Genomic DNA, 21,732 nt, shown 5'->3' with positions numbered 1-21,732 from the left:
ACATTCATTATACATCAAAATAGTAGTTCGGAATTTTATTGTAATTTTAAGGCTGCTAAAAACTAATTGTGTATGTAAATGTAATATAATTCATGGAATATATGTGTGTCGTTTTAGCTCATAATTAAACAATAATCGTGTAGGTATTGAAGTTTTGTTAAATGGAATTTATTATTCACCAACTAAACCTACTATAGGCAAATGAAATGTCGAATAGCCTGAATAACACAACTCGCGGATAGAGTGTCATAATTCAAAGACATTTATTTATTTACTTACAATAATCTAGTTATTCTTATTGCAAATTCGCATTTATTTTAATTTACAGCCGTCGTATTACTAAAAACATAGTACTAGTATTTCATTCATTTTATGTTTGAATTCGGTAACTATTTAAGTTATTTTACATGACAAAAAAAAAAAAAAAAAAAAACAGGCAATTTCTATACATTTTATTCTTTTATATTACCTATTCTTTCTCTTCTATTTTATTCATTTTCCATTTAACAATAATATGTCATTTTTTAATGTCGTATTCAAAACAACTGACTCAACATATGTAAAATGGACTGGATTTGAGAATAATAAATCAATGCCCTAAACTTAGTTTTGCCGTTTAATAACTTTGTTACACAAAATGTCAAAAAGAATGAAATACTTATAATAAACACTTTCCTCATTATTTGTCGACGAATGAAGTACTTATATTATTAAGAAAATGAATATAAAATGACTAAATTGTTATGAATTCAAAGATTAAGTTGGATTTTTGAACAATTCAAATTACTTAATTAAAAAAAATTAATGTATCGATTTGAGTTAACCCATTTATATTAAATAAATATTATTTCATCATAATGGTACTCCATATTATATCATAATTTTTCAGCTGACATATTTCATTGATTTAAAGTTTGTTGCAAAAATAATGAACATTGACATTCTATTCAATTTTCCATGCTCAGGGATTTGCCCCAAAATGTGGTGTAGTCAAATTAAAATTTAAGTAACAAATCTATCTATCAAAACATTTTTATTTCAAACATTAAAATTAAAAAAAATACTTCACACTTAAGTTTTGCACTTCATAGTTCATACTATCTCTCTTTCTCTCTTTCACAGTAATTAATACAGTATATAATAGGTTTTTTCTTTCTTTATCTATTCTATTTTGAATCAATACGTAATTACATCCTAACATTGTACTCTCCTCTGCCCAATCCACCAATGCCATTGTAACTATTCATTCCTTTGGCATGCATCGGTCGCATGCACAACTCGACCATATCCACATATGCTTCTCACAAGTCCGTATACACAACTATATCAACAACCTACATTATGAATATATTGACATGAAGATTCAAATGTCAACCAAATGTAGTTATACATATGTCTTCTGTTGACATCAATATTTACATGTCAACAGAAGACATACGTATGTGAACTACATTTAGTTGACGTACAAATATGATCAGCTGACATCTATAACATAGGTTGTTGACATAGTTGTCAGTTATCAACCGATCATAGGGATGTATTCATATACTTTTCCCATCTTTTATACTTTTTCTTTCTCAATCTCTACCATCCATATTCAAGATCTTAGGGCCGAAATTAGAGCCTCATTTAATCATTTTTAATCATTAAAAATTGAGAAAAGGGCGTTTAGGGAGATTCACATGCGCTTCTGTTATGGTAAGTCCTTGATTCACTCTTTCTCAAAATATTGCAGCGATTCCAGACTCAAATATATCTCTCTTCTTCACTGATTAATTTCTCATCATTCTCCATTGAAGGCAATTCTTGTTCTAAATAATCTCACGAAATTTGCATGATTTTGATAAGTCGTTGATAATTATATTTTGTCGGAGCGTCCCCGTAATTTCTTCTACAATGCAAGAAGGTTGTTCGTCTCCAATGGAAGAAGATTATTCTTCAACAATGGAAGAAGGTAATCTTTAGCGAAAACTCTATGAATATTCGGCCCATGTTTCATTTATTCCAAAGGAGAGACACAATCGTTGTTGCTTGTATGTAGGCTGTAGGGTTTTCTGTGCTCGTTTCCTAATTGTATCATTTTTTATTGGTGTTACTGCCACAACCGTGTTCTAGGATCAAGAGTTTAGTTATGGTCTCGGCTAGGGTTTAGAAATCTGGGCGGCCAGGGTGTTATTTGAGTAGATAAAATTAATGTAGATTTAGTACTGTGTAATTTAAAATTTCAATTATATAATGCACGTTTTATAATTCGTAATGCGTTTGTTAGCTGAGACTTGTATTTTGTGATTGTATACAGTGGCTGTTGTTCCTGATTGCTCTTCAGATTTGAAGCCCGTGGTTGGGCAAAAGTTCAAATCATTAGATTTTGGTTTCGCGTTCTATGATGTGTATGCACGTGCTGTTGGTTTTGATACGCGTAAATCCCAAATGAGGAAAATAGATGGTGTTACTACTTGGTATAGTGTGGTATGCAATAGGGAAGGCAGCAAGAAGTCGAGCGAGGATGACCAAGCGAATGCACGGTCTGGTTTTTCGATCAAACGCCGACGGTTATCCAAGCGGTGTGGATGTAAAGCGAGGATATCTTTCAAGTTTTTCTCTGAAGGAGGAGTTCCATGTTATTTTATCGAGGATTTCACCGAGGTTCATAACCATTATATGGTTGAGTCAGAGCATCAGCATTTTATGTCACTCAATCGAAACTTGGAGGACGTACATCACCAATTTATTTTGGATTGTTCGAAGGCTAATATAGGCCCCACACTTACGTTCAATGTTTTGAAGGAAATACTCGGTGATTTTCAGCTAGTTGGTTGCAACGTTGGGGACATCAGGAATGCTTCTCGAGACATCAAAGCATACGCACATGGTATTGACGTGCAAATGGTTTTGGATGATATGGCTAAGAAGAAGGAGATGTCAGAGGCATTCACATACGAGTACAAGGTTAATGCTAGCAACCAACTGGTTGCTCTTTTTTGGTGTGATGGTTTGATGAAGAGGAATTACCATATGTTTGGTGATATAGTGGCTTTTGACACCACCTATAACACCAATAGGTATGCATGACGTGCATTATAACATTTGGATATGTACATTATTACATGCATTATTATTTTTGTTTATATGCATTATATGTTTCGAAGTATGAATTATGTTTGCCTTTGCTACGCAGGTATTGTATGATCTTCGCGTCATTCACGGGAAAGGACAATCATGGACGACCAGTAACTTTCGCTGCTGGTTTGGTAAGCAGCGAGAAGGCAGACGCTTTTGCATGGTTGTTTAGACATTTTGTCCAGTGTATGGGGGTTGCTCCGAAGATGATCGTTACAGATCAAGATTTGGGCATGAGATCGGCTATTGAAGAGATTCTTGTCGGGACACGCCACAGATGGTGTATGTGGCATATCATGCATAAGTTGGCCAATAAAGTTCCTGGTCGATTATTGAGGGACGAAGATTTCAAGAAAGAGTTCAATGCCCGCGTCTGGTCGGATCTGCTTGAACCCGACGAGTTCGAAGAAGAGTGGAATGGAGTACTTGAACGTTATGGCCTGGAAGACCATGGTTGGTTGAAGACATTGTACGACTACAGGCAATTATGGATACCTGCATACTTCATAGATTTCCCACTTGGGTCGACGATTAGGACCACCTCGATATCTGAGTCGGAAAACAGCTTCTACAAAAACTTTTTGAAGTCACGCAACAATATTGCCGAATTCTACTTGAATTTTAACCAAGCTTTGGAATTTCAGCGGGATAGCAGAACAAAGTTGGACTACCAAGACGCTAATGCCTTGCCTATATTGGCCACTACCTTGCCGTTCGAGAAACATGCTTCAACGATGTACACAGATAGTATGTTCAAGAAAATACAAGAGGAAATTGTTGAGGGTAATGACAGATGCCGCGTGTTGGGGTTCTCCTCTACAGACATGGTCGACACTTACAAACTTGGAGACAGCCTTCGCAATTCTTACTTTGTTAGACATGATAAGAGTGACGAGTCATACTCCTGCGATTGCAAACTTTTCGGTAGGCAGGGATATCTGTGCAGTCATATCTTCTTTTTGTTCAGGAACAATGAAGTGAAAAAGATTCCGGATCAATACTGCGCAAGTAGATGGATGAAGACTCCGTTAGCCAAGACTGTTCATGGTCAGTTTGATGACACTCTACCTACCAAGGCCATCGTTGATGAAAGGCAAAACGTTTCAAAGCAAGGGATTTCGTTGTTCTATGGTTTTCTTCGCCGATTTGAGTCAGACAATGATGTCCTTCGAGCGTTTGTTGGTGGCCTTGAAGATCTTGGAAATTCTCTTCAAGGTGGTAATCCTACAACGTCCGCCTCTGAAAAAAGGCGAATGATTGAACAATTTTATGGAATGGAAAGGCCCGAAGTTGTCGAGGTCCATCCTCCAGATGTGGTAAAGACGAAGGGGCACGCGAGCTCCGCTAGTCGTCTAATTTCCAAGAGAGAAAAGGCTATCAAGGATGCTACTAGGCCCCTTAGACGGTGTAAGGCATGCGATGAGTTGGGCCATCACGACTCCAGAAATTGTCCAATGCTTAAAGAGCTGGAAAAGGAGAAGGAACAGCGTAAGGGAAAGAGGAAATGTTGATGTATTTTGATTATAACAGCATTATTTTTATTTATTTTTTGCGTTTTATGTTCAGTATTGAGGTCGATGTCTTCCCACTGTGAACAAGGTTTTGGAAATGATTGGTCATTTTAAATTGGTTTTTGTGCATTATTGTTATCTATATTTTACATTACCTTAATGTGAATAACCTTGCATTACATACCTAGTTTCATACATTATAAATACAGATTTATTACATTATTTTGTTATATGCACTGGTATGTCATTGCATTAGTATCCCGAAAAAGTTCATTATTAATTAATTTACTTACATTATTTGTTTTAATTACATGCATTGATTATAGAGATTGTTGTGAAATATTATTATATTCAATAGTTGTGTTCTACATTACTCCCTATATATTTTACATTATTAAGCAACAAATTGTCATTATTAACTTATGCGTGGCCATTATAAGTTTTTTGCAGCAAAAATTTAGTACCAAAATATCTAAAACATACCAACCCACAATTTCGATGTTCACCCTTCCAGCATGAGTTATCAACAAAAAACATCTAGTTCATATCCAAATTAAAAACATCTAGTTCACTCGATCCCATAATTCTCGACCAACTTTTCGAAGCTGGATATAGGCTGCCGATCCATCCAATGCTTCGTGGCTTGTGTTTGGTTGGTCCTAGTCTTCGAGTTATATGGAGAAGTTAGCAGAGCCGTTGCAAACTTCATTCGCAATATTTCCAGACTCTTTGTTCCTTTGGCAGTTAGTCCGCAATCCCAATCTTTCTCCCTCTCTCCAAAGTACGTCTCCATATGCCTCATCACATACACCCCTGTGTCCATCGTGCTGCTGTTGTTCCTCCACGGCATGGTCACGACATGCGCATTACATTTTTTTACCTGTGCCGCCATTTTTGAAACCTTGGACTTCGTAAGTGCTGCTGCAAAGAACTTTTTCTACACCCAAAGAAAACAAAACTTTAACAATTGCATATAATGTTCAATTCGTGGTATATAATGCATAATTGATGGAGTTGCATGTATAGTACCAGCACGGAGGGAGTCTGCCCATATTTTTCTCCGAATGACCCGTGTGTTTCAGCCAAGGTGTGGTCAATGATGTTCATCTTGGAATCTGGAAGATCAAAACAGACCACATACTGATGGGTCGTCCCCCAAACTGGGAAGAAGAACTGCACAACGAAAGGAACATTACAACACATAATACTATCTCCACTACAACTAAAAATCAACTACATTATTTTACTATAACTCACCATTTCATATTTGTCCCACTGATAGTTGTCCGTTCCAATTGTTTCCTCCAAAACCCTGGTCCAGAACGTATCAAACTGGAATTTTTCTGTCCATTCGGGTTGTGCGTCTACCATTGACTGAATCTGTAGTTTGTTTGTGTTATCAGTTACAAACTTGAAGTTATTATAGTAATTTGACAGAAACATAGAGGGAACGGTGTACACCCACGCATGGTCTTGTAGAGAAGAAAAGCCTGGAAACCGTCTCTAGCGCCTTGTTCTTTTCCATTGTATTCAGGTAAGAGCTCCACGTATCGATAACATCGAGGCTCACCGCCTTGAACGGGGCTAAAGATTGCAACTCGATCTGCACAGTACTCTTGAAGTTGTCGTGGTAGACAACTGAATCCCTGTACATGTTTGATACGTTAAAACAATTTCACATGTGCCAAAAATAAGAACGTCTAAGGTAAAACATTTACTTGTTCTTATCCGTTGTGCTAAGAACCCAGTAGTACAACTGCTTGTCCACTATGTGTGGCTTTGCCGTCACTCTGACTGCTCTCTCGTTGAATGGAGAACGGGCAGCCAGACTTGGTTTTTTCACTCTACCCGTTGCCTTCTTAACAAAATATAGATAGACATAAATTATAAAAAACACAGCAACAATCATACATGTTACAATTCACATGTCTACTTCTTTAATGTTTGCCTTAAATAAGATTTTTGATACCTCATCCGCACCCGAATCCTGTTGGATGTGTTTCCCTTTCCCTTTTCCTTGATCAACAACCTTCCCAATAACCTTGTATTTAGCACTCACACCTTTTACGGGCTGTGTTGTTATCACGATTCCCTTAAGTGGTGCTGCAGTGTGTTCCTTTAACAAGGAAAAAATCAAACAACCGAATAATGCATGACATCAACATAATAATGTATCAAATAAGATCTTTAATTAAGATATCCAACCACTTTTTGAATGTTCAACTGTTTTCCCTTGCCTCCCTTAGATGCGCCCTCCCTAACAGGTTGTTTTCTCTTAGTAACCGGGGCGTCAACGTTTTTCTCTTTGGTTTTCTGATTAAAAAAATATATGACTTTAACAAATAATCAATATAATGCAGCCAGACAGACATTTAATGTAAGAAAACAATGTCAATAATGTAAATTTACCATTACACAGTGGAAGTAATGCTGAAGACGTATTTACCTTGAGGGTCTCCTGAGCGGCTGCATTCTTTGATGGTGCGTTTTTTTTCTCGGCTTTTGTCTTAACCCTTGAATCCTCCTCTTTCCCAACAACATCTTCAGCAATCGGATTAGAACCATGCACACAATGAGAGAGCTATTCAGAAATTATAATAATGTACATAATTACAAACACAAACACTAACGGCTATAGTTTCTACATACACTACCTCAGTGTGCGAGATTGGTGGATTTTCAAGTCTCATCACCACCACCAGCTTCGTGTATGCTACCAGTGGTATCATTGCCTATCGGCTCGTGCATTTGGATGTCCTCTACCAAGTCATCAGCTGCAGGATGGTCACCAACTGACACATGTTGGAGTATATCATCATTAATCTTAACCCCTGAACCACCAACACCTTCTGTCCTCCGTGTTTATTGTGTAGCAAAGGGGTCAGGACAGTCAAAACCGTCCAGCACAAATAAAGGCCTATCGAATCCTCTTGTTATCGTCTTCTTTTTGTCATAGGCCGCCATCATTTTTTCCATCTCTGCAATCCAATCTGGACTGTACTCCTCTTCGTCTTCCTTGCTTGAGTCAATTGTGTAACAATTTCTTCATCGTGAACCTCTCTCTCCTCCTCTAATCCCAGCAACTTCTTTCCTATCTGACTCCCTACGCGGATGCACTGATCCTCCAGCAGTTCAACAGTATCAATTTGAAATCCTCTACCCACGTCGTGATGGCGTGGCCCATTAGCACGCTTGACGCGATGAACTTATCTCAAATACGTTTTGCTCTATTCATGCTTGGTGCTGCACCGTCACCTCTGTTCACAGCCTCCATCCTCCTAGCTTCCTCATCCATCAAATACTTTTCTTTATCCACACGTTCCTCCAACCTCCCAGTACCGAACTGGTGACGCTCGACATCCTCTCGTTTTTTGAGGGTTTCTGTTGTCCAGCCCTTTATTGTTGGCCAGGAACGGCTGACACGCCTCCGTATGTGAACCACGCGGTCCACATACGCACACTGACAATAAACACAGTTCGCAAAAAGGTTAGATCAACTAGGAGTAATGCATACTTTAACTGAATAATGAAACATGATCAAACATAAAACAGATCAATAATGCATGTTATTCTGTGTAAGTAATGAATGTACATTATATACTAATGCAGTAATTGTTTCACTTACCAACAAAAAGTGGATAGGTCCCGTAAAATACACGGTTTCACCTCTGTCCCAGGTAGGATACGTGGCCTCCAAGATGGATAAGACGTACCCACACCAATTAAAATTTCTAATCTCATCAACGTCGTTGATGAAATGTAGAATTTTGGGCTTCAGATTTCCGTCGGCCGGTGTCTCAATCACTGCATTCTCTAGCATGAACATAAACATGCGCTTGAAATCGGGCCCACCATTCACCTCCGCCGTGATCAGTTTGGCAATGTCTCCAGCCGTCATTTTGTACCGACTCTTGCCACACCTATCCGCAACGTAGTCATTGAACTGAAACTCAGTTTATTTATCGACGGGCCTTGAGATTGGTGTGGGGCCTCTAGGAAAACCTAGGGTCAAGTGGACGTCCTCCTCATCAAGTGTCAACGCCCCACCTCCACACAACGGAATCTGGCACCTAGCTAGATTAAAGGATTTTAAAACCCAGTAGGCAATGTAACCTGGGATTTCCTTGACGTTGAAGTGGAGTATAGCGCCGAAACCAAGGTCATGCATGGCCTCCTTCTGCCGTGGAGTGAGGTCTTTCAAACAATTGAGGAATTCTGTAGTGCTGCGACTATATAAGTGGTCAACTTTCTTTCCTCTCTGCTTCCTCTTGTCGGCTTCTTGATCTGACGTACTAGCCTCAGCCGTATTCCCTTCCATAAGTCTTTCCCGGAATTTTTGCGCAATTGCTATTGGAATAACATCATCAACTGCATCGTCAATAGCCAACCTTGGCAGCTTGGATGCTGGAGAAAAAAAACAGTAGTCAAATCAATTACTGCAACACAATAACTTTATAACGTGCACATCTGATAATGTTAACAGAGCATAGAATAATGCTTAATTTAAACCTAATAATCCAGCATATGTGCATAATAATGTGAACAAAGAACAACACTTCAAGCAACACTTGAACAGAGATTTAATAAACTTATAATGCAAATAATAATGATAAAAATGCACAACAAACACTTAATGATGCACCAAAATAAAAGACAAGATAGCTTCAATAAATGATAATAGAGCATAGAATAATGCATAATTTCAACCTAATAATCAATATTACAGAACACATACATCAGCAAAGTTCAAATCCAACCAAATAATCTCGCATATGTGCATAATAATGTGACAACAAAGGACAACCCTTCAAGCAACACTTGAACAGAGATATAATAAACTTATAATGCTAATAATAATGATACAAATGCACAAAAAAACTGAATAATGCACCAAAATTGAAGACAAGATACTTTCAGACCGTACAATAATGTTAAAAGAGCATAGAGTAATGCATAATTTCAACCTAATAATCAACTAAATAATCCACATACATCAATAATGTTCAAATCCAACCAAATAATCCAGCATATGTGCATAATAATGTGACAACAAAGGACAACACTTCAAGCAACAATTGAACAGAGATATAATAAACTTATAATGCTAATAATAATGATACAAATGCAGAAAAAAAACTGAATAATGCACCAAAATGGAAGACAAGAAACTTGCAGAGTGTTAAAATGGCGCAACATTCTCACCTTCGGTCTGCGTCGGCTGAGTTTTGTATGGGCGACCTCTTTTCGACATCTCAACGCTAACAAACACAACAACAACAGAAACCATTTTAGATTTTACACCGAACGATAGCTCATTCGTCTACGGAACCAACAAACATACAACCTATACCCAAACCTAAAGCAAAATCGACAAATTCAGGACGAATTCAACCCAAAAAACTAACATCAAACCAAATACAATTCAGAAACCAACAATAAACATCCAAATATTCATAACCCATCTTCTAATGCTCACAGTTCCACATTTTTTTCAAAGAAATCAAACTAAAGTTCGCGACTTTATAAGCTTACCCTTTATGAAAATCGGAGATGAATTGTTGTCCGACGGCGCCCGCGAACTAAAATCGGAACTTTGAGACTCGCAATCGTCCACCCACGGTCGATTTTCACAGTGAGAATCGAATGAGAGACTAGTTGTCGGCGGCGGCTAGGGTTTGAATGGGTTTGAAAAAGGAGAGAAGTTGTTTTGATCGTGGTTTGACGTGATAGAATGAGAGAGAGTAAGAAGTTGGAAGGTCTATGAAAAGCCCGACCTTCCGTTTTGAAACGTGTTCCAGACATTACATTTTTACTATTATAACCTCATAATGCACAAAATACTACTCATAATGCAATACGGGATTAAATTCATAAATCTAATCTTGACCGTCCACTACTCTAATCTAATGGAAGTGATTAAGAAGGAAATAGTATCTTAAAGGTTAAAAGGAGCTTAATGCTCCCCACCGATCATATCCCAAAATATATTTATGTTTGTAACCAACAAATTTAGTGTGGAAATGACTATTTTTTCGATCTTCGGGGCGATGTAGGGACAAATGGAGAGGGCTGACATGACAATTTTATGTCCGAATAAGAGGAAATTAGTGGCACGGAGCCACCCCCTAGATCCGTCAGTGCACCTCTTAACCCCTTTCGCGACACACAACTGCTTGCATTGTCTTTCACTAGTCGCTTGCTACCGCAGTCGACCTCAACATCTCATGGTCGACTGTTTTCATCGGGCGAATGTTGCATTTTTATTGGAGATTACATGTTTATTTTCATCTTTTGAATATGGATGTTATTCTTTTCGATAGTCGTGATTGATCATTTTAATAAATATTTGGTTTGTATGGCATGTGATGAACTCAATTTGCACTTTGCACCCTAATAATCTTGAATAATTATTGTACAAGCACAGTGTAGGATTGATTATTTAACCAGCCCTTCTACCCGTCATCTACGGTATGGTGTATACACGTTGAAATAAGGGGTACAACTATACCCCCAAAATTTTATAGTTTAATAGTATATTTTGTCACATTTCCATGGGTGGCCTAGTGGAAAGTTAGCTCTTTCAACATTCTAGAGGCCTAGGTTTGAAACTTCTTGAGCACGTTTCTTACCCTTAATTTTTCAATTTAAATTTCTCTTTTCCAAGTTTACTTTGTTTTAATTAATATCACCTCTAATTCAATTTTATTTTGTTCTCAATTCATATTTAAGTTTTATTAATTATTTTGTTGTTAACAAATTTATTAGTTTAACCACTAACTTGCTATTTTTTAATTTAATTTCGTATTCTTTCGTATTTAATTTTCATTAATTATATTTTAATAGATACTTATATGACTAATATAATATATATTTTTGTACGTTAAAAAAAACTTAATCTAACTGAATTGAAATAGTAGTAGTGTAGTACTCCATATTTATAAAACTAACCTTCTCATTATATTCATATCTATATAATACGGAGTATATTGCTAATTAGAAAAAAACATGGATACTTGTACTTTAAATGTATAATTTATGTAATACTATAATATAATTTATTTTTGATAAAAAAATAAAGACAAACATATTAGTTAAAAAAATAGAATAATTGAAAAGAACATAACAAAGAAAACAAAAAAGACTAGTCACATTTTGGAATTTTAAGTCGTCATAGTTATTTTTTGCACCCCCAAATTAAAATATTTGGATACGCCACTGCCCGTCATACGCAATTGTAAAAATACTTTCACAACAACAATTAAGTGCTTATGGTGTTGGGTTGTGTTGTCATTAATTTTATGCGTTGTTGCATGATTTAAAATAAACCCCGTTGTTTGGTATTTTAAACGTAATTCTTCATTTCATCTTCTACCACCATGAATCATTTCAATTACTAAACTAAACAATCAAAATAATATAATCATCAAATAAAATGTCCCTTAATGATATAAACAAAGAAATGTTCCTTTAAATGTTTGTTTTTCAAAATTAAATACTTATTTCCAATCACTATTAACATATTAATCTATTTAATATAATAAAAAACGATAATACAAACATATAATTATACATGTACATCGAAGCCCGAAGGTATGCTAGTTTTTATGAGTTTATCTAAACCCAACAAATTCTCAAATTAATGCTTTGGTTTATTATCTGGACAAACCAATTTACTGTTGTAAATAGAGGTATGCCTTATTTATATATGTTAACACAACAAGATCTAAACACTTCGATTATCTCACACACTCACAGTATGAATAATCTCACACACACAAAAAACACACACTAATCTTGAAGAAGAAAACGAGAGAGTTTCTTGGAGAAAAGAGATTCTCTTTATTGACTAATTTTCTAACTCTACAAGATACAATAATCGAGCTACTTAAAGCTGACACAAGAGTGGTAACTGCCACTAACTAACTGAAACAAGAAACAAGAATCAAGAGCCTACAACGGCTACTTTCTAACAAACTAACTAACTCTAACGGATATACTTGCTTCTTTCTTTATTCTTTAGCACTCTATCTTTGAGTTTCTAGACTGAATGTTAACACTATTCTTACAATATATATGTATTAAGTCACTGCCCGTCATAAACATAGTACTGCCTTATTTAATTTCTACGATATCTAAATGTTAATTTTCAACCAATAAACAGAAACGATATATCGTGACGGTGAATAAGTTGAAAATTCGGATATTATATTCGTGTTGTGTAAATAGAAAGGCACAACCTACTTTTTAGCATTTTGGAATATTTTGCACGTGCCTCTTATTCTTTAATGCACTATGCATGTTTGTGGAAAATTTATCGGTAATATTACCAATAATTTTCATTTATTTTATCAGGAAAAAATATTTATCAACGATCTCAATAACTATTTTTTTATTAATATATAGGCTCAAAGTTTCTTCTTTTTTATAAAAGTCTTGACTAAATAAAGATTGGAAGGAAGATTCTAAAAAAATAGTGCACTTCTTATTTTTTGATAATTTCCTTCTCGTCACCTTTTTATATTTGAACACTTTCATGCTCAAACATTTGTTTCGGAGCTATTTGTTCTTTTAACTATAAAGGAAAAAAGTTACATGAATATTGAGATGTAATTGTAAGGGATGTGATGCTAACTAATTATCAATCAAAAATCAAATTTTTGACTATTAGATTAGAAGATCTTGTAGTTGATATAATGCCAAGAGTAATATATTTTAAATTTAAATAATTATTAATTAAATTAAAAGGGTATTAATGTCAAATTTTATATGTAGTAATTATAACTAACTACTTTCTCTCTCCTCAAAATCATCTCAAATCTTTAAATTTACGTAACTCTCTCAATTTAAATTATTTTTTCGCAAAAAATATATCAAATTAAAGATAATTTAACAAGGATTCCAACGAGATCTCAATTGCATATGTTCCGACGATGTTCGGGTGATGAAATTTGATAAATTATATTTCAATTTTCGTACATGTTGATAAACAACTTTTTATCATCAAATGCAACAAAAAATCTCAATATATTGTAGGCAAAATCTCAATATTATGCATGTCCAATCTCAATAAAAATGTGTTGATATTTTCTTGTCCTTGTGTTGATATTCTAATGTCATATTGTTGATATTTGTAATACTCAATGTTGATATAAAAAAACACTCACGAAAATTATCATATGATAACATAATGACGATATTACACTTTGTTGATATTTTGTCTATTATTTATTGAGATTCGTGAGTTTTAATCTCATCCACTTATTTTAAAATCCAAAGATAGAGATTTAGTCTTAATTTTGGAATAGGGTGCTATAAGCATTAGAATAGGACCGTAATTGTAAATTGTAAATTGTAAATATAAATAACACCGAAATTAAAGATTTTATGTTAAATGTTTATATGGAGAAAATACAGTTACTGTTACTGGTTGAATGAAATAAAAACGACAAAATGAAGAACTCGCAATCGTTATCTAACAGCACCGCAACCGCTTCAATTAAATCCACTGCACTCTCTCTGCATTTCTCAATCTCTTTCTACATTTCTCTCCTTCACCTGCGCAACAATCAACCATGACTCAACAGTCCCACGAGGAGTTATTGGCCCACCATCTTGAGCAACAGAAGATTGATGTAACCCTCTCTTTCTCTCTCAAACATGTAGACGCCACACGTCTCGTGCGAATTCGGATTAAGCTGTGGGTTTTTGGATTATTAAGTTCATGGTTTTGATAAGTTTTTAGCTTTTAATCTTGGTAGTATTTTTTTGTTGATGCATCATCTTTCTTGAGCTAAATAAAGAAGAAGCTGTATACAGGCATTTGGGGAAATTTCTAGGGTTTTGGTTTTTTGGTTATGATGGTTTCAAATGACTATAGTTAATTAGACTAGGGAGTCAATTTATTTCTTTGAGAAGTATCTGTGACTAAATTAATCACTTGTAGAGTATATTTCTGCGGTATTGAGGTATGTTGTTTCAGTGGAAATTGCGATTTTCCCGTATTAAGTAAACCAGTAAAGTTGCATGAAAGAAATCCAGTAATTGCTTGATTTACTTAGTTGGAATTTCAATATAGTGCTTGTGAAACATAAAACTTCGCATTTCCTCCGTTGAAAAGAAATCTGGATTCATTTGTGTTCTAAAGCGTTTTCTCAGCTCCCCATCTCAATCCTTAAAGTCTAATATGAGTTCATGGATATGTGAGCTTGATGTTATTTATATTATCACTTTTTTTTTGGTTGAAAAAAGATTAGAAGTTTGGAAGAGTAAAATTCTTTGCATTTTTAGTCATTAAGAATGTGAGTCAGTGAAGAGTTCAGAGCTGAGCATCTCTTATATTTGGGTGGTGTTCGGTTTCCAAGATAAAATAATACCAAGATACAATCTAGGATTGAATTATGAGATTATTTTAGTCATAGGGGGTTAACTAAAACTAATTATCCAATGATTATCCATTTAGGATTGAGTTGTGGGGTTGAATCTCATGAACCAGACGCACTATAAATTAATCTCGGATACAATCTTGCAAACCGAACAACCCCATAATGTATGTAGTCTGAATTTTACTTCTTGTTTCTAGATATGTGATGCAATGCTTCCAGGTCTAGTTGTCTTCAAGAATTTCTGGAATATATGATTGTGGAGTAGCAACCTGTGTTTAATTAGATGTGGCTGTTTATATTCTCTTGCTGATTTATAGATCATACTTGTTAATTTGATTCTTGTGCATGATAGCCATCCCTACCTCCGTACTGGAGATATGCATGACATTCAATTGATTTGGTAGCTTGAATACACACAATGACCACCCCGCACAAGAAAAAAACCATGTTCTCTTACTTGGTTGCTTATTTTTGAATTAATGGTTGCAGAACGATGAGCCTATAATTGAGGATGAGGAGGATGAGGAGGATGATGATGAAGAAGAAGACGAAGACAATGCTGAAGGTATGTGTCTTCCCTTGGCTCCAAAAAAATACTCTATTTCTTCATTTTCATCGCAGCTTCTCATCCCTTTGAATGATGCTAGATGGTAATTGAATAGTATTTAGCATATCTCAGATTTGTGGTTCTTGAGTTTGCAAATGATTTGGAGAAATCATAGTATTGGTTATGTTACTAATAAAAATCTGGATAGAGAAACACATAGTTGACTAAGATTTGATACACCTACCTCTCAAAAATGGGATTCAGTTGTTTTCCCTTCCATTTCAGGCTGTGTCTGTTTCTAAAAAAATGTAGGATAACAACATGCTTTGTGCTCATTTTGATCATTGAACTTATACTATCAATTTTAGTTCCAGCTTTGTTTTCATGGTTAATAACTTGGTAGTGGACCTGACCAATTAAGATAGCACACTATAAGTTGAAACAAATGTGTAAAAGTTAAGTCAAGAAAAAGAAATTTCTTAATGAATTTGTTTCTCTTGGCAGGAGAGTTAGATGCCAGTGGTAAGTCAAAGCAGAGCCGTAGTGAGAAGAAAAGTCGCAAGGCAATGCTAAAGCTGGGGATGAAGCCAATCCCGGGGGTCAGCCGAGTCACTGTGAAGAAGAGCAAGAACGTTAGTTGTTATGCTCTTAATATTTTTTGTCATACCCCTAGACAGTTTCTAATCAACAACAACTTGGGTGTGGCTTAATCTATTGCGACACGGTGTTTCAGATCTTATTTGTCATCTCAAAGCCAGACGTCTTCAAGAGCCCAAACTCAGATACTTATGTCATCTTTGGCGAAGCCAAGATTGAGGATCTGAGCTCACAATTGCAGACTCAAGCTGCAGAGCAGTTCAAGGTTCCCAACTTCGTCCCTGCTGCACCAAAGGCAGAGCCAACAACAGAAATTCAAGATGACGAAGATGTAGACGAGACAGGTGTTGAACCCAAGGATGTCGAGCTGGTCATGACACAAGCCGGGGTTTCAAGGGCTAGGGCCGTCAAAGCTCTCAGGGATGCAGATGGAGACATTGTCTCCGCCATCATGGAGCTCACAAACTAGATTAGGACCACAGTTTTCTTACAAATATCTGATCACTGGGGCCAAGCAACCATCTGCTTTGTTCAGTTTCACTTTTCAGTGTATCCATGTGTCTACTTTTATCTTATGATAACTGTGTTTTCAGTTTTATCTGTTTCTGCTATTATCATTTCATTGTTTGTGTCGTGTGTGCTTTTATTTTTGCGAATGTCAGACCCATCGTTTTTGACTCCTACTATCAAAATGTTCAAACGAAACTAAAAGCTTCTCTCTTTAAAAAACTTAAATAGATTTATGTGGGGCAAAAATCAAAATGTTCAAATATTTGGCGAAGTATTTAGAAAAGAAAATAATAAAAAAAAAACCTCCAAAATGAGTGAATATAGCATGTGAAAGACGGAGAGATTACTCCTATTAGTTATGCTAAAATATAGATATAGAAAAAAAAAAAAACAAAGAAGTGGTAGCGTTTTATAATGGAACGAAGACCGCTTTTACTAAGCTATGTGCACATAAAAATAGGGTTTTCTACAGTATCATTGCCTTGTTTTCTCCCTAGGGTTTTTAAGCGCGCACACACTCTGCCTCCCCTCCCCCCTCTCTCTCTACATCGTTTACTTGCAGAGAATCAAACATGACTCAACAATCCCAGGAGGAGTTATTGGCCCACCATCTTGAACATCAGAAGATTGATGTAACTTCTCTCTCTTTGAGTTTGTGTGGGTTTTGTATGATTGAGTTTGTATTCTCCATCATTTTCCGTTTAGTTTTACGATTCGATATTTTTTTGGTCTTGGAGGTGGCTGGTTTGAGCTAATTAGATAAGAGGGTGATATGGCTATAAACGTATGTGTTATTTGGATGCCAATTATTCTTCGATCTAGGTTTTTATGATTTTGATGGTTTCAAATTGATACAAGTTAAGTGTAGAGACAATTTGTTATTTTGAGAAATGTATGAAATAAGTGGTTAATCGCTGTAGAGTATTTTGTGAGTGGTATGAAAGGCATGTTTTATTGTTTGTTGATTATGATTGTGAAATTAATATACAAGTGTGTATAGGGATTCATTTTTGTATAAACGAGTCCCTGTATAAATAAGCAAGTAAAAGTGTATGGAAGAGAAAAGTATTGAACTTTACATATCCTGTAATCTAAAATCCACTTGAGAGCAACTATCTGAACGACTTTGTATTGTCAAGTGTGTATTACGCATTTTCTTAGCTTCCCATCTGAAGGGAGTTCATGGCTTATTTGACTTTCAAGTTAATTAGAAATTAAGAATATAGAATCTACATTCCACTTTGTTTTGATTGAGAAAATGGAATAGCAAAATGTGAATTATGGAAGACTTTTGTGTGGACTTCATATTGGGGGGCATGTGTGGATGTAAACTGGTCCATTTATCTTTGCTGGTTGGTTTCCATTTAACACTCATGTTTATAAAGCTTCCCACCATCACTACCTCTGTCCTGGAGATATGCATGGGCAGACAATTGATTTGATTGTATGCATGTAAATGATGGCCACCCTGTATGAAAAAAGAAAAAAAAAAGTACAATTTTTGTTACTTGGTTGCTCATTGTTAGATATTGCCTGCAGAATGATGAGCCTATAATTGAGGACGAAGAGGATGACGACGATGATGATGAAGATGATGATGATGTTGAAGGTATGTTTCCGCACCTGGAGATTAAAGAGATACTCTATTTCCTCACTTTTCAGTTTGCCACCTCTTTGAAGGCTAGACAGTTATTGAAGATCAAGGATATCTCTGCTTTCTGATTCTTGATTTTCTAAATGATTTGGGGAAATCATGTTGGTTATGTTCTTAGGATAGATCTAGGTAATGAAACAGCTAATTTGTCCTCTTTTCCTATGTAACATGTGATACCTTTATGAGTTGTTTTGCCCTTAAATTTTATACTCTCCTTCTTTTCCTGAAAAATGCAGGATAACAATGCTCATTAGAGTTTCTATCTGATGAATGTAGATGATTGACCTATTAATTTTAGTTCCAGTTTCAGTTTTATTGTCAGTTGAAACTTGAAATGGGTTTGTTAAAGTATGACAAACAATGAAAGATTCTTATAGCATCAGGAGTTCAACCCAAATCAATCTGTGCTTGTTCTTTTGCCAGGACAAGAAGATGGCAGCGGTAGGTCAAAGCAGAGTCGCAGTGAGAAGAAAAGTCGCAAGGCAATGCTAAAGCTAGGAATGAAGCCAATCCCAGGGGTCAGCCGAGTAACTGTGAAGAAGAGCAAGAATGTTAGTTTTATTCCCTTATTTCTCTTAATCAACAACTCAGATGTTGTTACACTGACATGTTAATATTGTTACATGTTTCAGATCCTATTTGTCATCTCAAAGCCAGATGTCTTTAAGAGCCCGAACTCAGATACTTATGTTATCTTTGGTGAGGCAAAGATTGAGGATCTAAGCTCTCAACTGCAGACTCAAGCAGCAGAGCAGTTCAAGGTTCCCAACATCAACCAAGCTGCACCAAAGGCAGAGCCAGCAGTTGTAATTCAAGATGATGAAGATGTAGACGAAACTGGTGTTGAACCCAAGGACATTGAGCTGGTGATGACACAAGCTGGGGTTTCGAGAGCTAGGGCTGTCAAATCTCTCAAGGAAGCCAACGGAGACATAGTCTCTGCCATTATGGAGCTTACAAACTAGGCATCGCATCATGCTTAAATATGTCTACTTGTTGACGGCCACCGTTTTCTTAGAACTCTGGTTCATTATTCAGTTTTCCGTGTGTACCATACTGGAATTGTGATGACTGCTCTCAGTTTTGCATATGCTTTGTATTCATCAGTTTTTGCGTCTATTTCTTCATTCATCCTTTACCCCGAAAGAAATGCTACTGCTCAATCACCACATTTAAATGAATCCAGAAAAATGGTATCTCAACAGGAATCAGTTCTTTGCTATTTTTTTCATTCATTGAGAACTATAATAAAATGTGTTATTAGAGTTATTCGTTGAACAGCTATGATGATAAAAAGAAATACAGGAAAGATAGCAAGATTGAGGGAAAATGGGCAACCAAGAGCCTAGTACTAGCAGCCAAAGGAGCAAAAACACGACCAACGCCTGAGTGTAGCAACCTTACCATTATCCCTAGTGACGGGCAGGCGGCAAATAGGGCACGAACTGTGGCGTTGAAGCCATGGTACGATGCAGTCTGAGTGGTAGATATGCTTGCACGGAAGCTTCCTCGCCTGAGACCCGAGCTCGAATTTTTCCTTGCACACGGCGCAGGTGGAATCTGCATGAATGTGCTCCTTGGAAACCTTGACCTTTGGTAAGGCACTGATAGCAGATTTTGGAGCTGGTTTTCGAATGGCTTGCTCGGGGATTTGTTCCACGCCAACACCCCTCGCTACCACGCCTCTATTGCTGGACACGGTGAGGGTGCCAGTTCCACTGACAACGAAATCCACAGAAGTCCACGAATTGCTGGTCGTTGAACCATTTTTGGAATACACCCTGATCGAACCCATCACGTCACTTAGCCTGACTCAAACATAGTAGTACTATAGGTTAATCCATTACTAAAAGAATGAGAGGAATTTGATTTTTACTAGTAGTAATGAGGATAAACTTTGGAAATAATCAACGCCTTTATGATTGATCAATTTTATCATCCTTATTAATTCCATTCTTTCAAATGAGATGTGAATCAAGTGAAGTAACTCAAATTTATATCATAAAACAATAAAGGGCTTTGACATTCAAGGATCATAATGGTAATATTCTGCAATTCATTGCTCAAGAAACCTAGCTCATAACAATGTGAAGAGCATAATCATAATCTTATACCGATACAAATTGAAAAGAGATATAAACAAAATTGATCAAGCAAACCCTAACAATGCTGAAAGAGACAATCGATCAAATTCACCACACTTTTGGAAAAACTCAATAAAAATTGATAAAAAGAGTGTTAAAATTATCCATTTTGTCAACAGAAAAAAGCACAAATTTCCTCACCTTCTCTGCCGATGCAAATATGAAGAGATTAATACAAAAAATAAATCCAGAGCTAGAAAGTTGATACCTTTGAAGAGTAACACAATAAGAGAATGATTCCATGCATGATCATTTAATAGCTCTTTCACTAAAAACACGGCGTAATTGGATCTAAATCCCAATTACTCCATGATGTAAATTAAACCAAAACTATAGCTCCTGATGTTTACACGTATACTACCTTTTCCAAAAAATTTAACAACATTAATGTTTAATCACTTATTATTTAAATCAATAATTGTGTGTCATTGTTTGCATGGTAAACTCCAAAATTAACATATCGAAAAAGCATAAAAGATAAGTGTGAATTATGCAACGGTATTCGACCAAGAACGAGAAGCAAAAAGAACTCAGACGATTACATGGTTCGGCACTTAGGCCTACGTCAGTGTATGCTTTATTTATCAAACGAGTACAAGGATTACAAGAAACACTCTTTCTCTCTCAGAAATTACAAGATGAAGAACCCTACTCAACTCGCTCAAAGTCTACTTGTTTCGAGAGCTATCACGCACAGTCGAAAGAATTCCTTACTTCACTCTTGTTTTTCCACTCGTGAATTGAATGAATGAATCTGAGGAAACAACACTGCTGTTACAATCACTCCACAAGAGAACTAACCAACTCAACTACCAAACCAGCTCAGCTCCCAAAATCGGTTGTAATCAACGGTCACTTTCAATTTTGAGTCTTCACTTCTCCAACGGCTATATTTAATAATTCCCCAAATTGAATTGTTGATCAGCTCAACCTCTAAAAAATCCTCCACCTTGAGTGATCCAATAACTCACACCCCTAACTCCGTCTTCCTCTTGCCACTTACAACCTTTGAACTATCCCAACCAAATCCAAGAAATATCTGAACTTAGATTTTGGTAAGGCCTTTGTGAGCATGTCCGCTGCATTGTGATCAGTGCTCACTTTCTCAATCTTGACCCATCCTTTGTCAACCTCATCACGGATGAAATGTAGTCTCACATCTATGTGTTTGCTGTGTTCGTGAAAAGTTTGATGCTTTGCTAGGCAAATGGCGCTGTTGCTGTCGCATCTAACTGTCACACTTTCCTGCTTCACACCGAAATCTCCT

General features: G+C 36.2%; 4 protein-coding genes and 2 pseudogenes across 5 annotated transcripts; 3 read left to right on the top strand and 3 right to left on the bottom strand.

Moving 5' to 3' along the window:
• The first annotated feature begins 1,944 nt into the window (after nucleotides 1-1,944).
• LOC125189442 (protein FAR1-RELATED SEQUENCE 5-like) lies at nucleotides 1,945-4,631 on the top strand. The gene is made up of 3 exons (XM_048086720.2): nucleotides 1,945-1,954; nucleotides 2,300-3,062; nucleotides 3,179-4,631. The coding sequence occupies exons 1-3, from the start codon at nucleotides 1,945-1,947 to the stop codon at nucleotides 4,629-4,631; spliced, it is 2,226 nt and encodes a 741-aa protein (XP_047942677.2).
• Nucleotides 4,632-5,199: 568 nt separating this feature from the next.
• LOC148926729 (uncharacterized) lies at nucleotides 5,200-7,595 on the bottom strand. Its single transcript, XM_089059231.1, has 10 exons — nucleotides 7,499-7,595; nucleotides 7,349-7,423; nucleotides 7,078-7,172; nucleotides 6,837-6,944; nucleotides 6,601-6,747; nucleotides 6,350-6,486; nucleotides 6,097-6,277; nucleotides 5,889-6,011; nucleotides 5,661-5,804; nucleotides 5,200-5,568 (listed from the first exon to the last, which is right to left on the bottom strand). Exons 1-10 carry the CDS (start codon nucleotides 7,593-7,595, stop codon nucleotides 5,200-5,202), a joined length of 1,476 nt encoding a protein of 491 aa, XP_088915357.1.
• Nucleotides 7,596-7,842: 247 nt separating this feature from the next.
• LOC148926728 (uncharacterized) lies at nucleotides 7,843-9,918 on the bottom strand (annotated as a pseudogene).
• Nucleotides 9,919-14,103: 4,185 nt separating this feature from the next.
• Nucleotides 14,104-16,755, top strand: LOC125187004 (nascent polypeptide-associated complex subunit alpha-like protein). Its single transcript, XM_048083503.2, has 4 exons — nucleotides 14,104-14,263; nucleotides 15,503-15,578; nucleotides 16,065-16,192; nucleotides 16,294-16,755. The coding sequence occupies exons 1-4, from the start codon at nucleotides 14,204-14,206 to the stop codon at nucleotides 16,624-16,626; spliced, it is 597 nt and encodes a 198-aa protein (XP_047939460.1). The 5' UTR covers nucleotides 14,104-14,203; the 3' UTR covers nucleotides 16,627-16,755.
• Nucleotides 16,756-17,139: 384 nt separating this feature from the next.
• On the top strand, nucleotides 17,140-19,440 carry LOC125187005 (nascent polypeptide-associated complex subunit alpha-like protein 1). Its single transcript, XM_048083504.2, has 4 exons — nucleotides 17,140-17,299; nucleotides 18,207-18,276; nucleotides 18,745-18,872; nucleotides 18,954-19,440. The coding sequence occupies exons 1-4, from the start codon at nucleotides 17,240-17,242 to the stop codon at nucleotides 19,284-19,286; spliced, it is 591 nt and encodes a 196-aa protein (XP_047939461.1). The 5' UTR covers nucleotides 17,140-17,239; the 3' UTR covers nucleotides 19,287-19,440.
• Nucleotides 18,997-20,671, bottom strand: LOC148926727 (putative E3 ubiquitin-protein ligase RHC1A pseudogene; annotated as a pseudogene). Its single transcript, XR_016130554.1, has 2 exons — nucleotides 20,607-20,671; nucleotides 18,997-20,129 (listed from the first exon to the last, which is right to left on the bottom strand). The product of XR_016130554.1 is annotated as a putative E3 ubiquitin-protein ligase RHC1A pseudogene (transcript).
• Nucleotides 20,672-21,732: the final 1,061 nt, after the last annotated feature.

The sequence above is a fragment of the Salvia hispanica genome, chromosome 5 (genome assembly GCF_029641045.1).
Source record: "Salvia hispanica isolate PSC_SH4W2 chromosome 5, Shi_PSC_v1, whole genome shotgun sequence".
NCBI classification, from domain to species: domain Eukaryota; kingdom Viridiplantae; phylum Streptophyta; class Magnoliopsida; order Lamiales; family Lamiaceae; genus Salvia; species Salvia hispanica.
This window is presented reverse-complemented; position numbering and strand designations above follow the sequence as displayed.

Coding starts and splice junctions, on each gene's coding strand:
- LOC125189442 (XM_048086720.2), top strand. Junction 3,063..3,178: donor ACCACCTATAACACCAATAG/GTATGCATGACG, acceptor TTTGCTACGCAG/GTATTGTATGATCTTCGCGT.
- LOC148926729 (XM_089059231.1), bottom strand. CDS start 7,595: ATGGCGGCCTATGACAAAAAGAAGACGATAACAAGAGGATTCGATAGG. Junction 6,945..7,077: donor CCGCTCAGGAGACCCTCAAG/GTAAATACGTCT, acceptor TTTTTTAATCAG/AAAACCAAAGAGAAAAACGT. Junction 5,569..5,660: donor GGCAGACTCCCTCCGTGCTG/GTACTATACATG, acceptor CTTTGGGTGTAG/AAAAAGTTCTTTGCAGCAGC.
- LOC125187004 (XM_048083503.2), top strand. CDS start 14,204: ATGACTCAACAGTCCCACGAGGAGTTATTGGCCCACCATCTTGAGCAA. Junction 15,579..16,064: donor AGACGAAGACAATGCTGAAG/GTATGTGTCTTC, acceptor TTCTCTTGGCAG/GAGAGTTAGATGCCAGTGGT. Junction 16,193..16,293: donor CTGTGAAGAAGAGCAAGAAC/GTTAGTTGTTAT, acceptor ACGGTGTTTCAG/ATCTTATTTGTCATCTCAAA.
- LOC125187005 (XM_048083504.2), top strand. CDS start 17,240: ATGACTCAACAATCCCAGGAGGAGTTATTGGCCCACCATCTTGAACAT. Junction 17,300..18,206: donor TTGAACATCAGAAGATTGAT/GTAACTTCTCTC, acceptor TATTGCCTGCAG/AATGATGAGCCTATAATTGA. Junction 18,277..18,744: donor AGATGATGATGATGTTGAAG/GTATGTTTCCGC, acceptor TTCTTTTGCCAG/GACAAGAAGATGGCAGCGGT.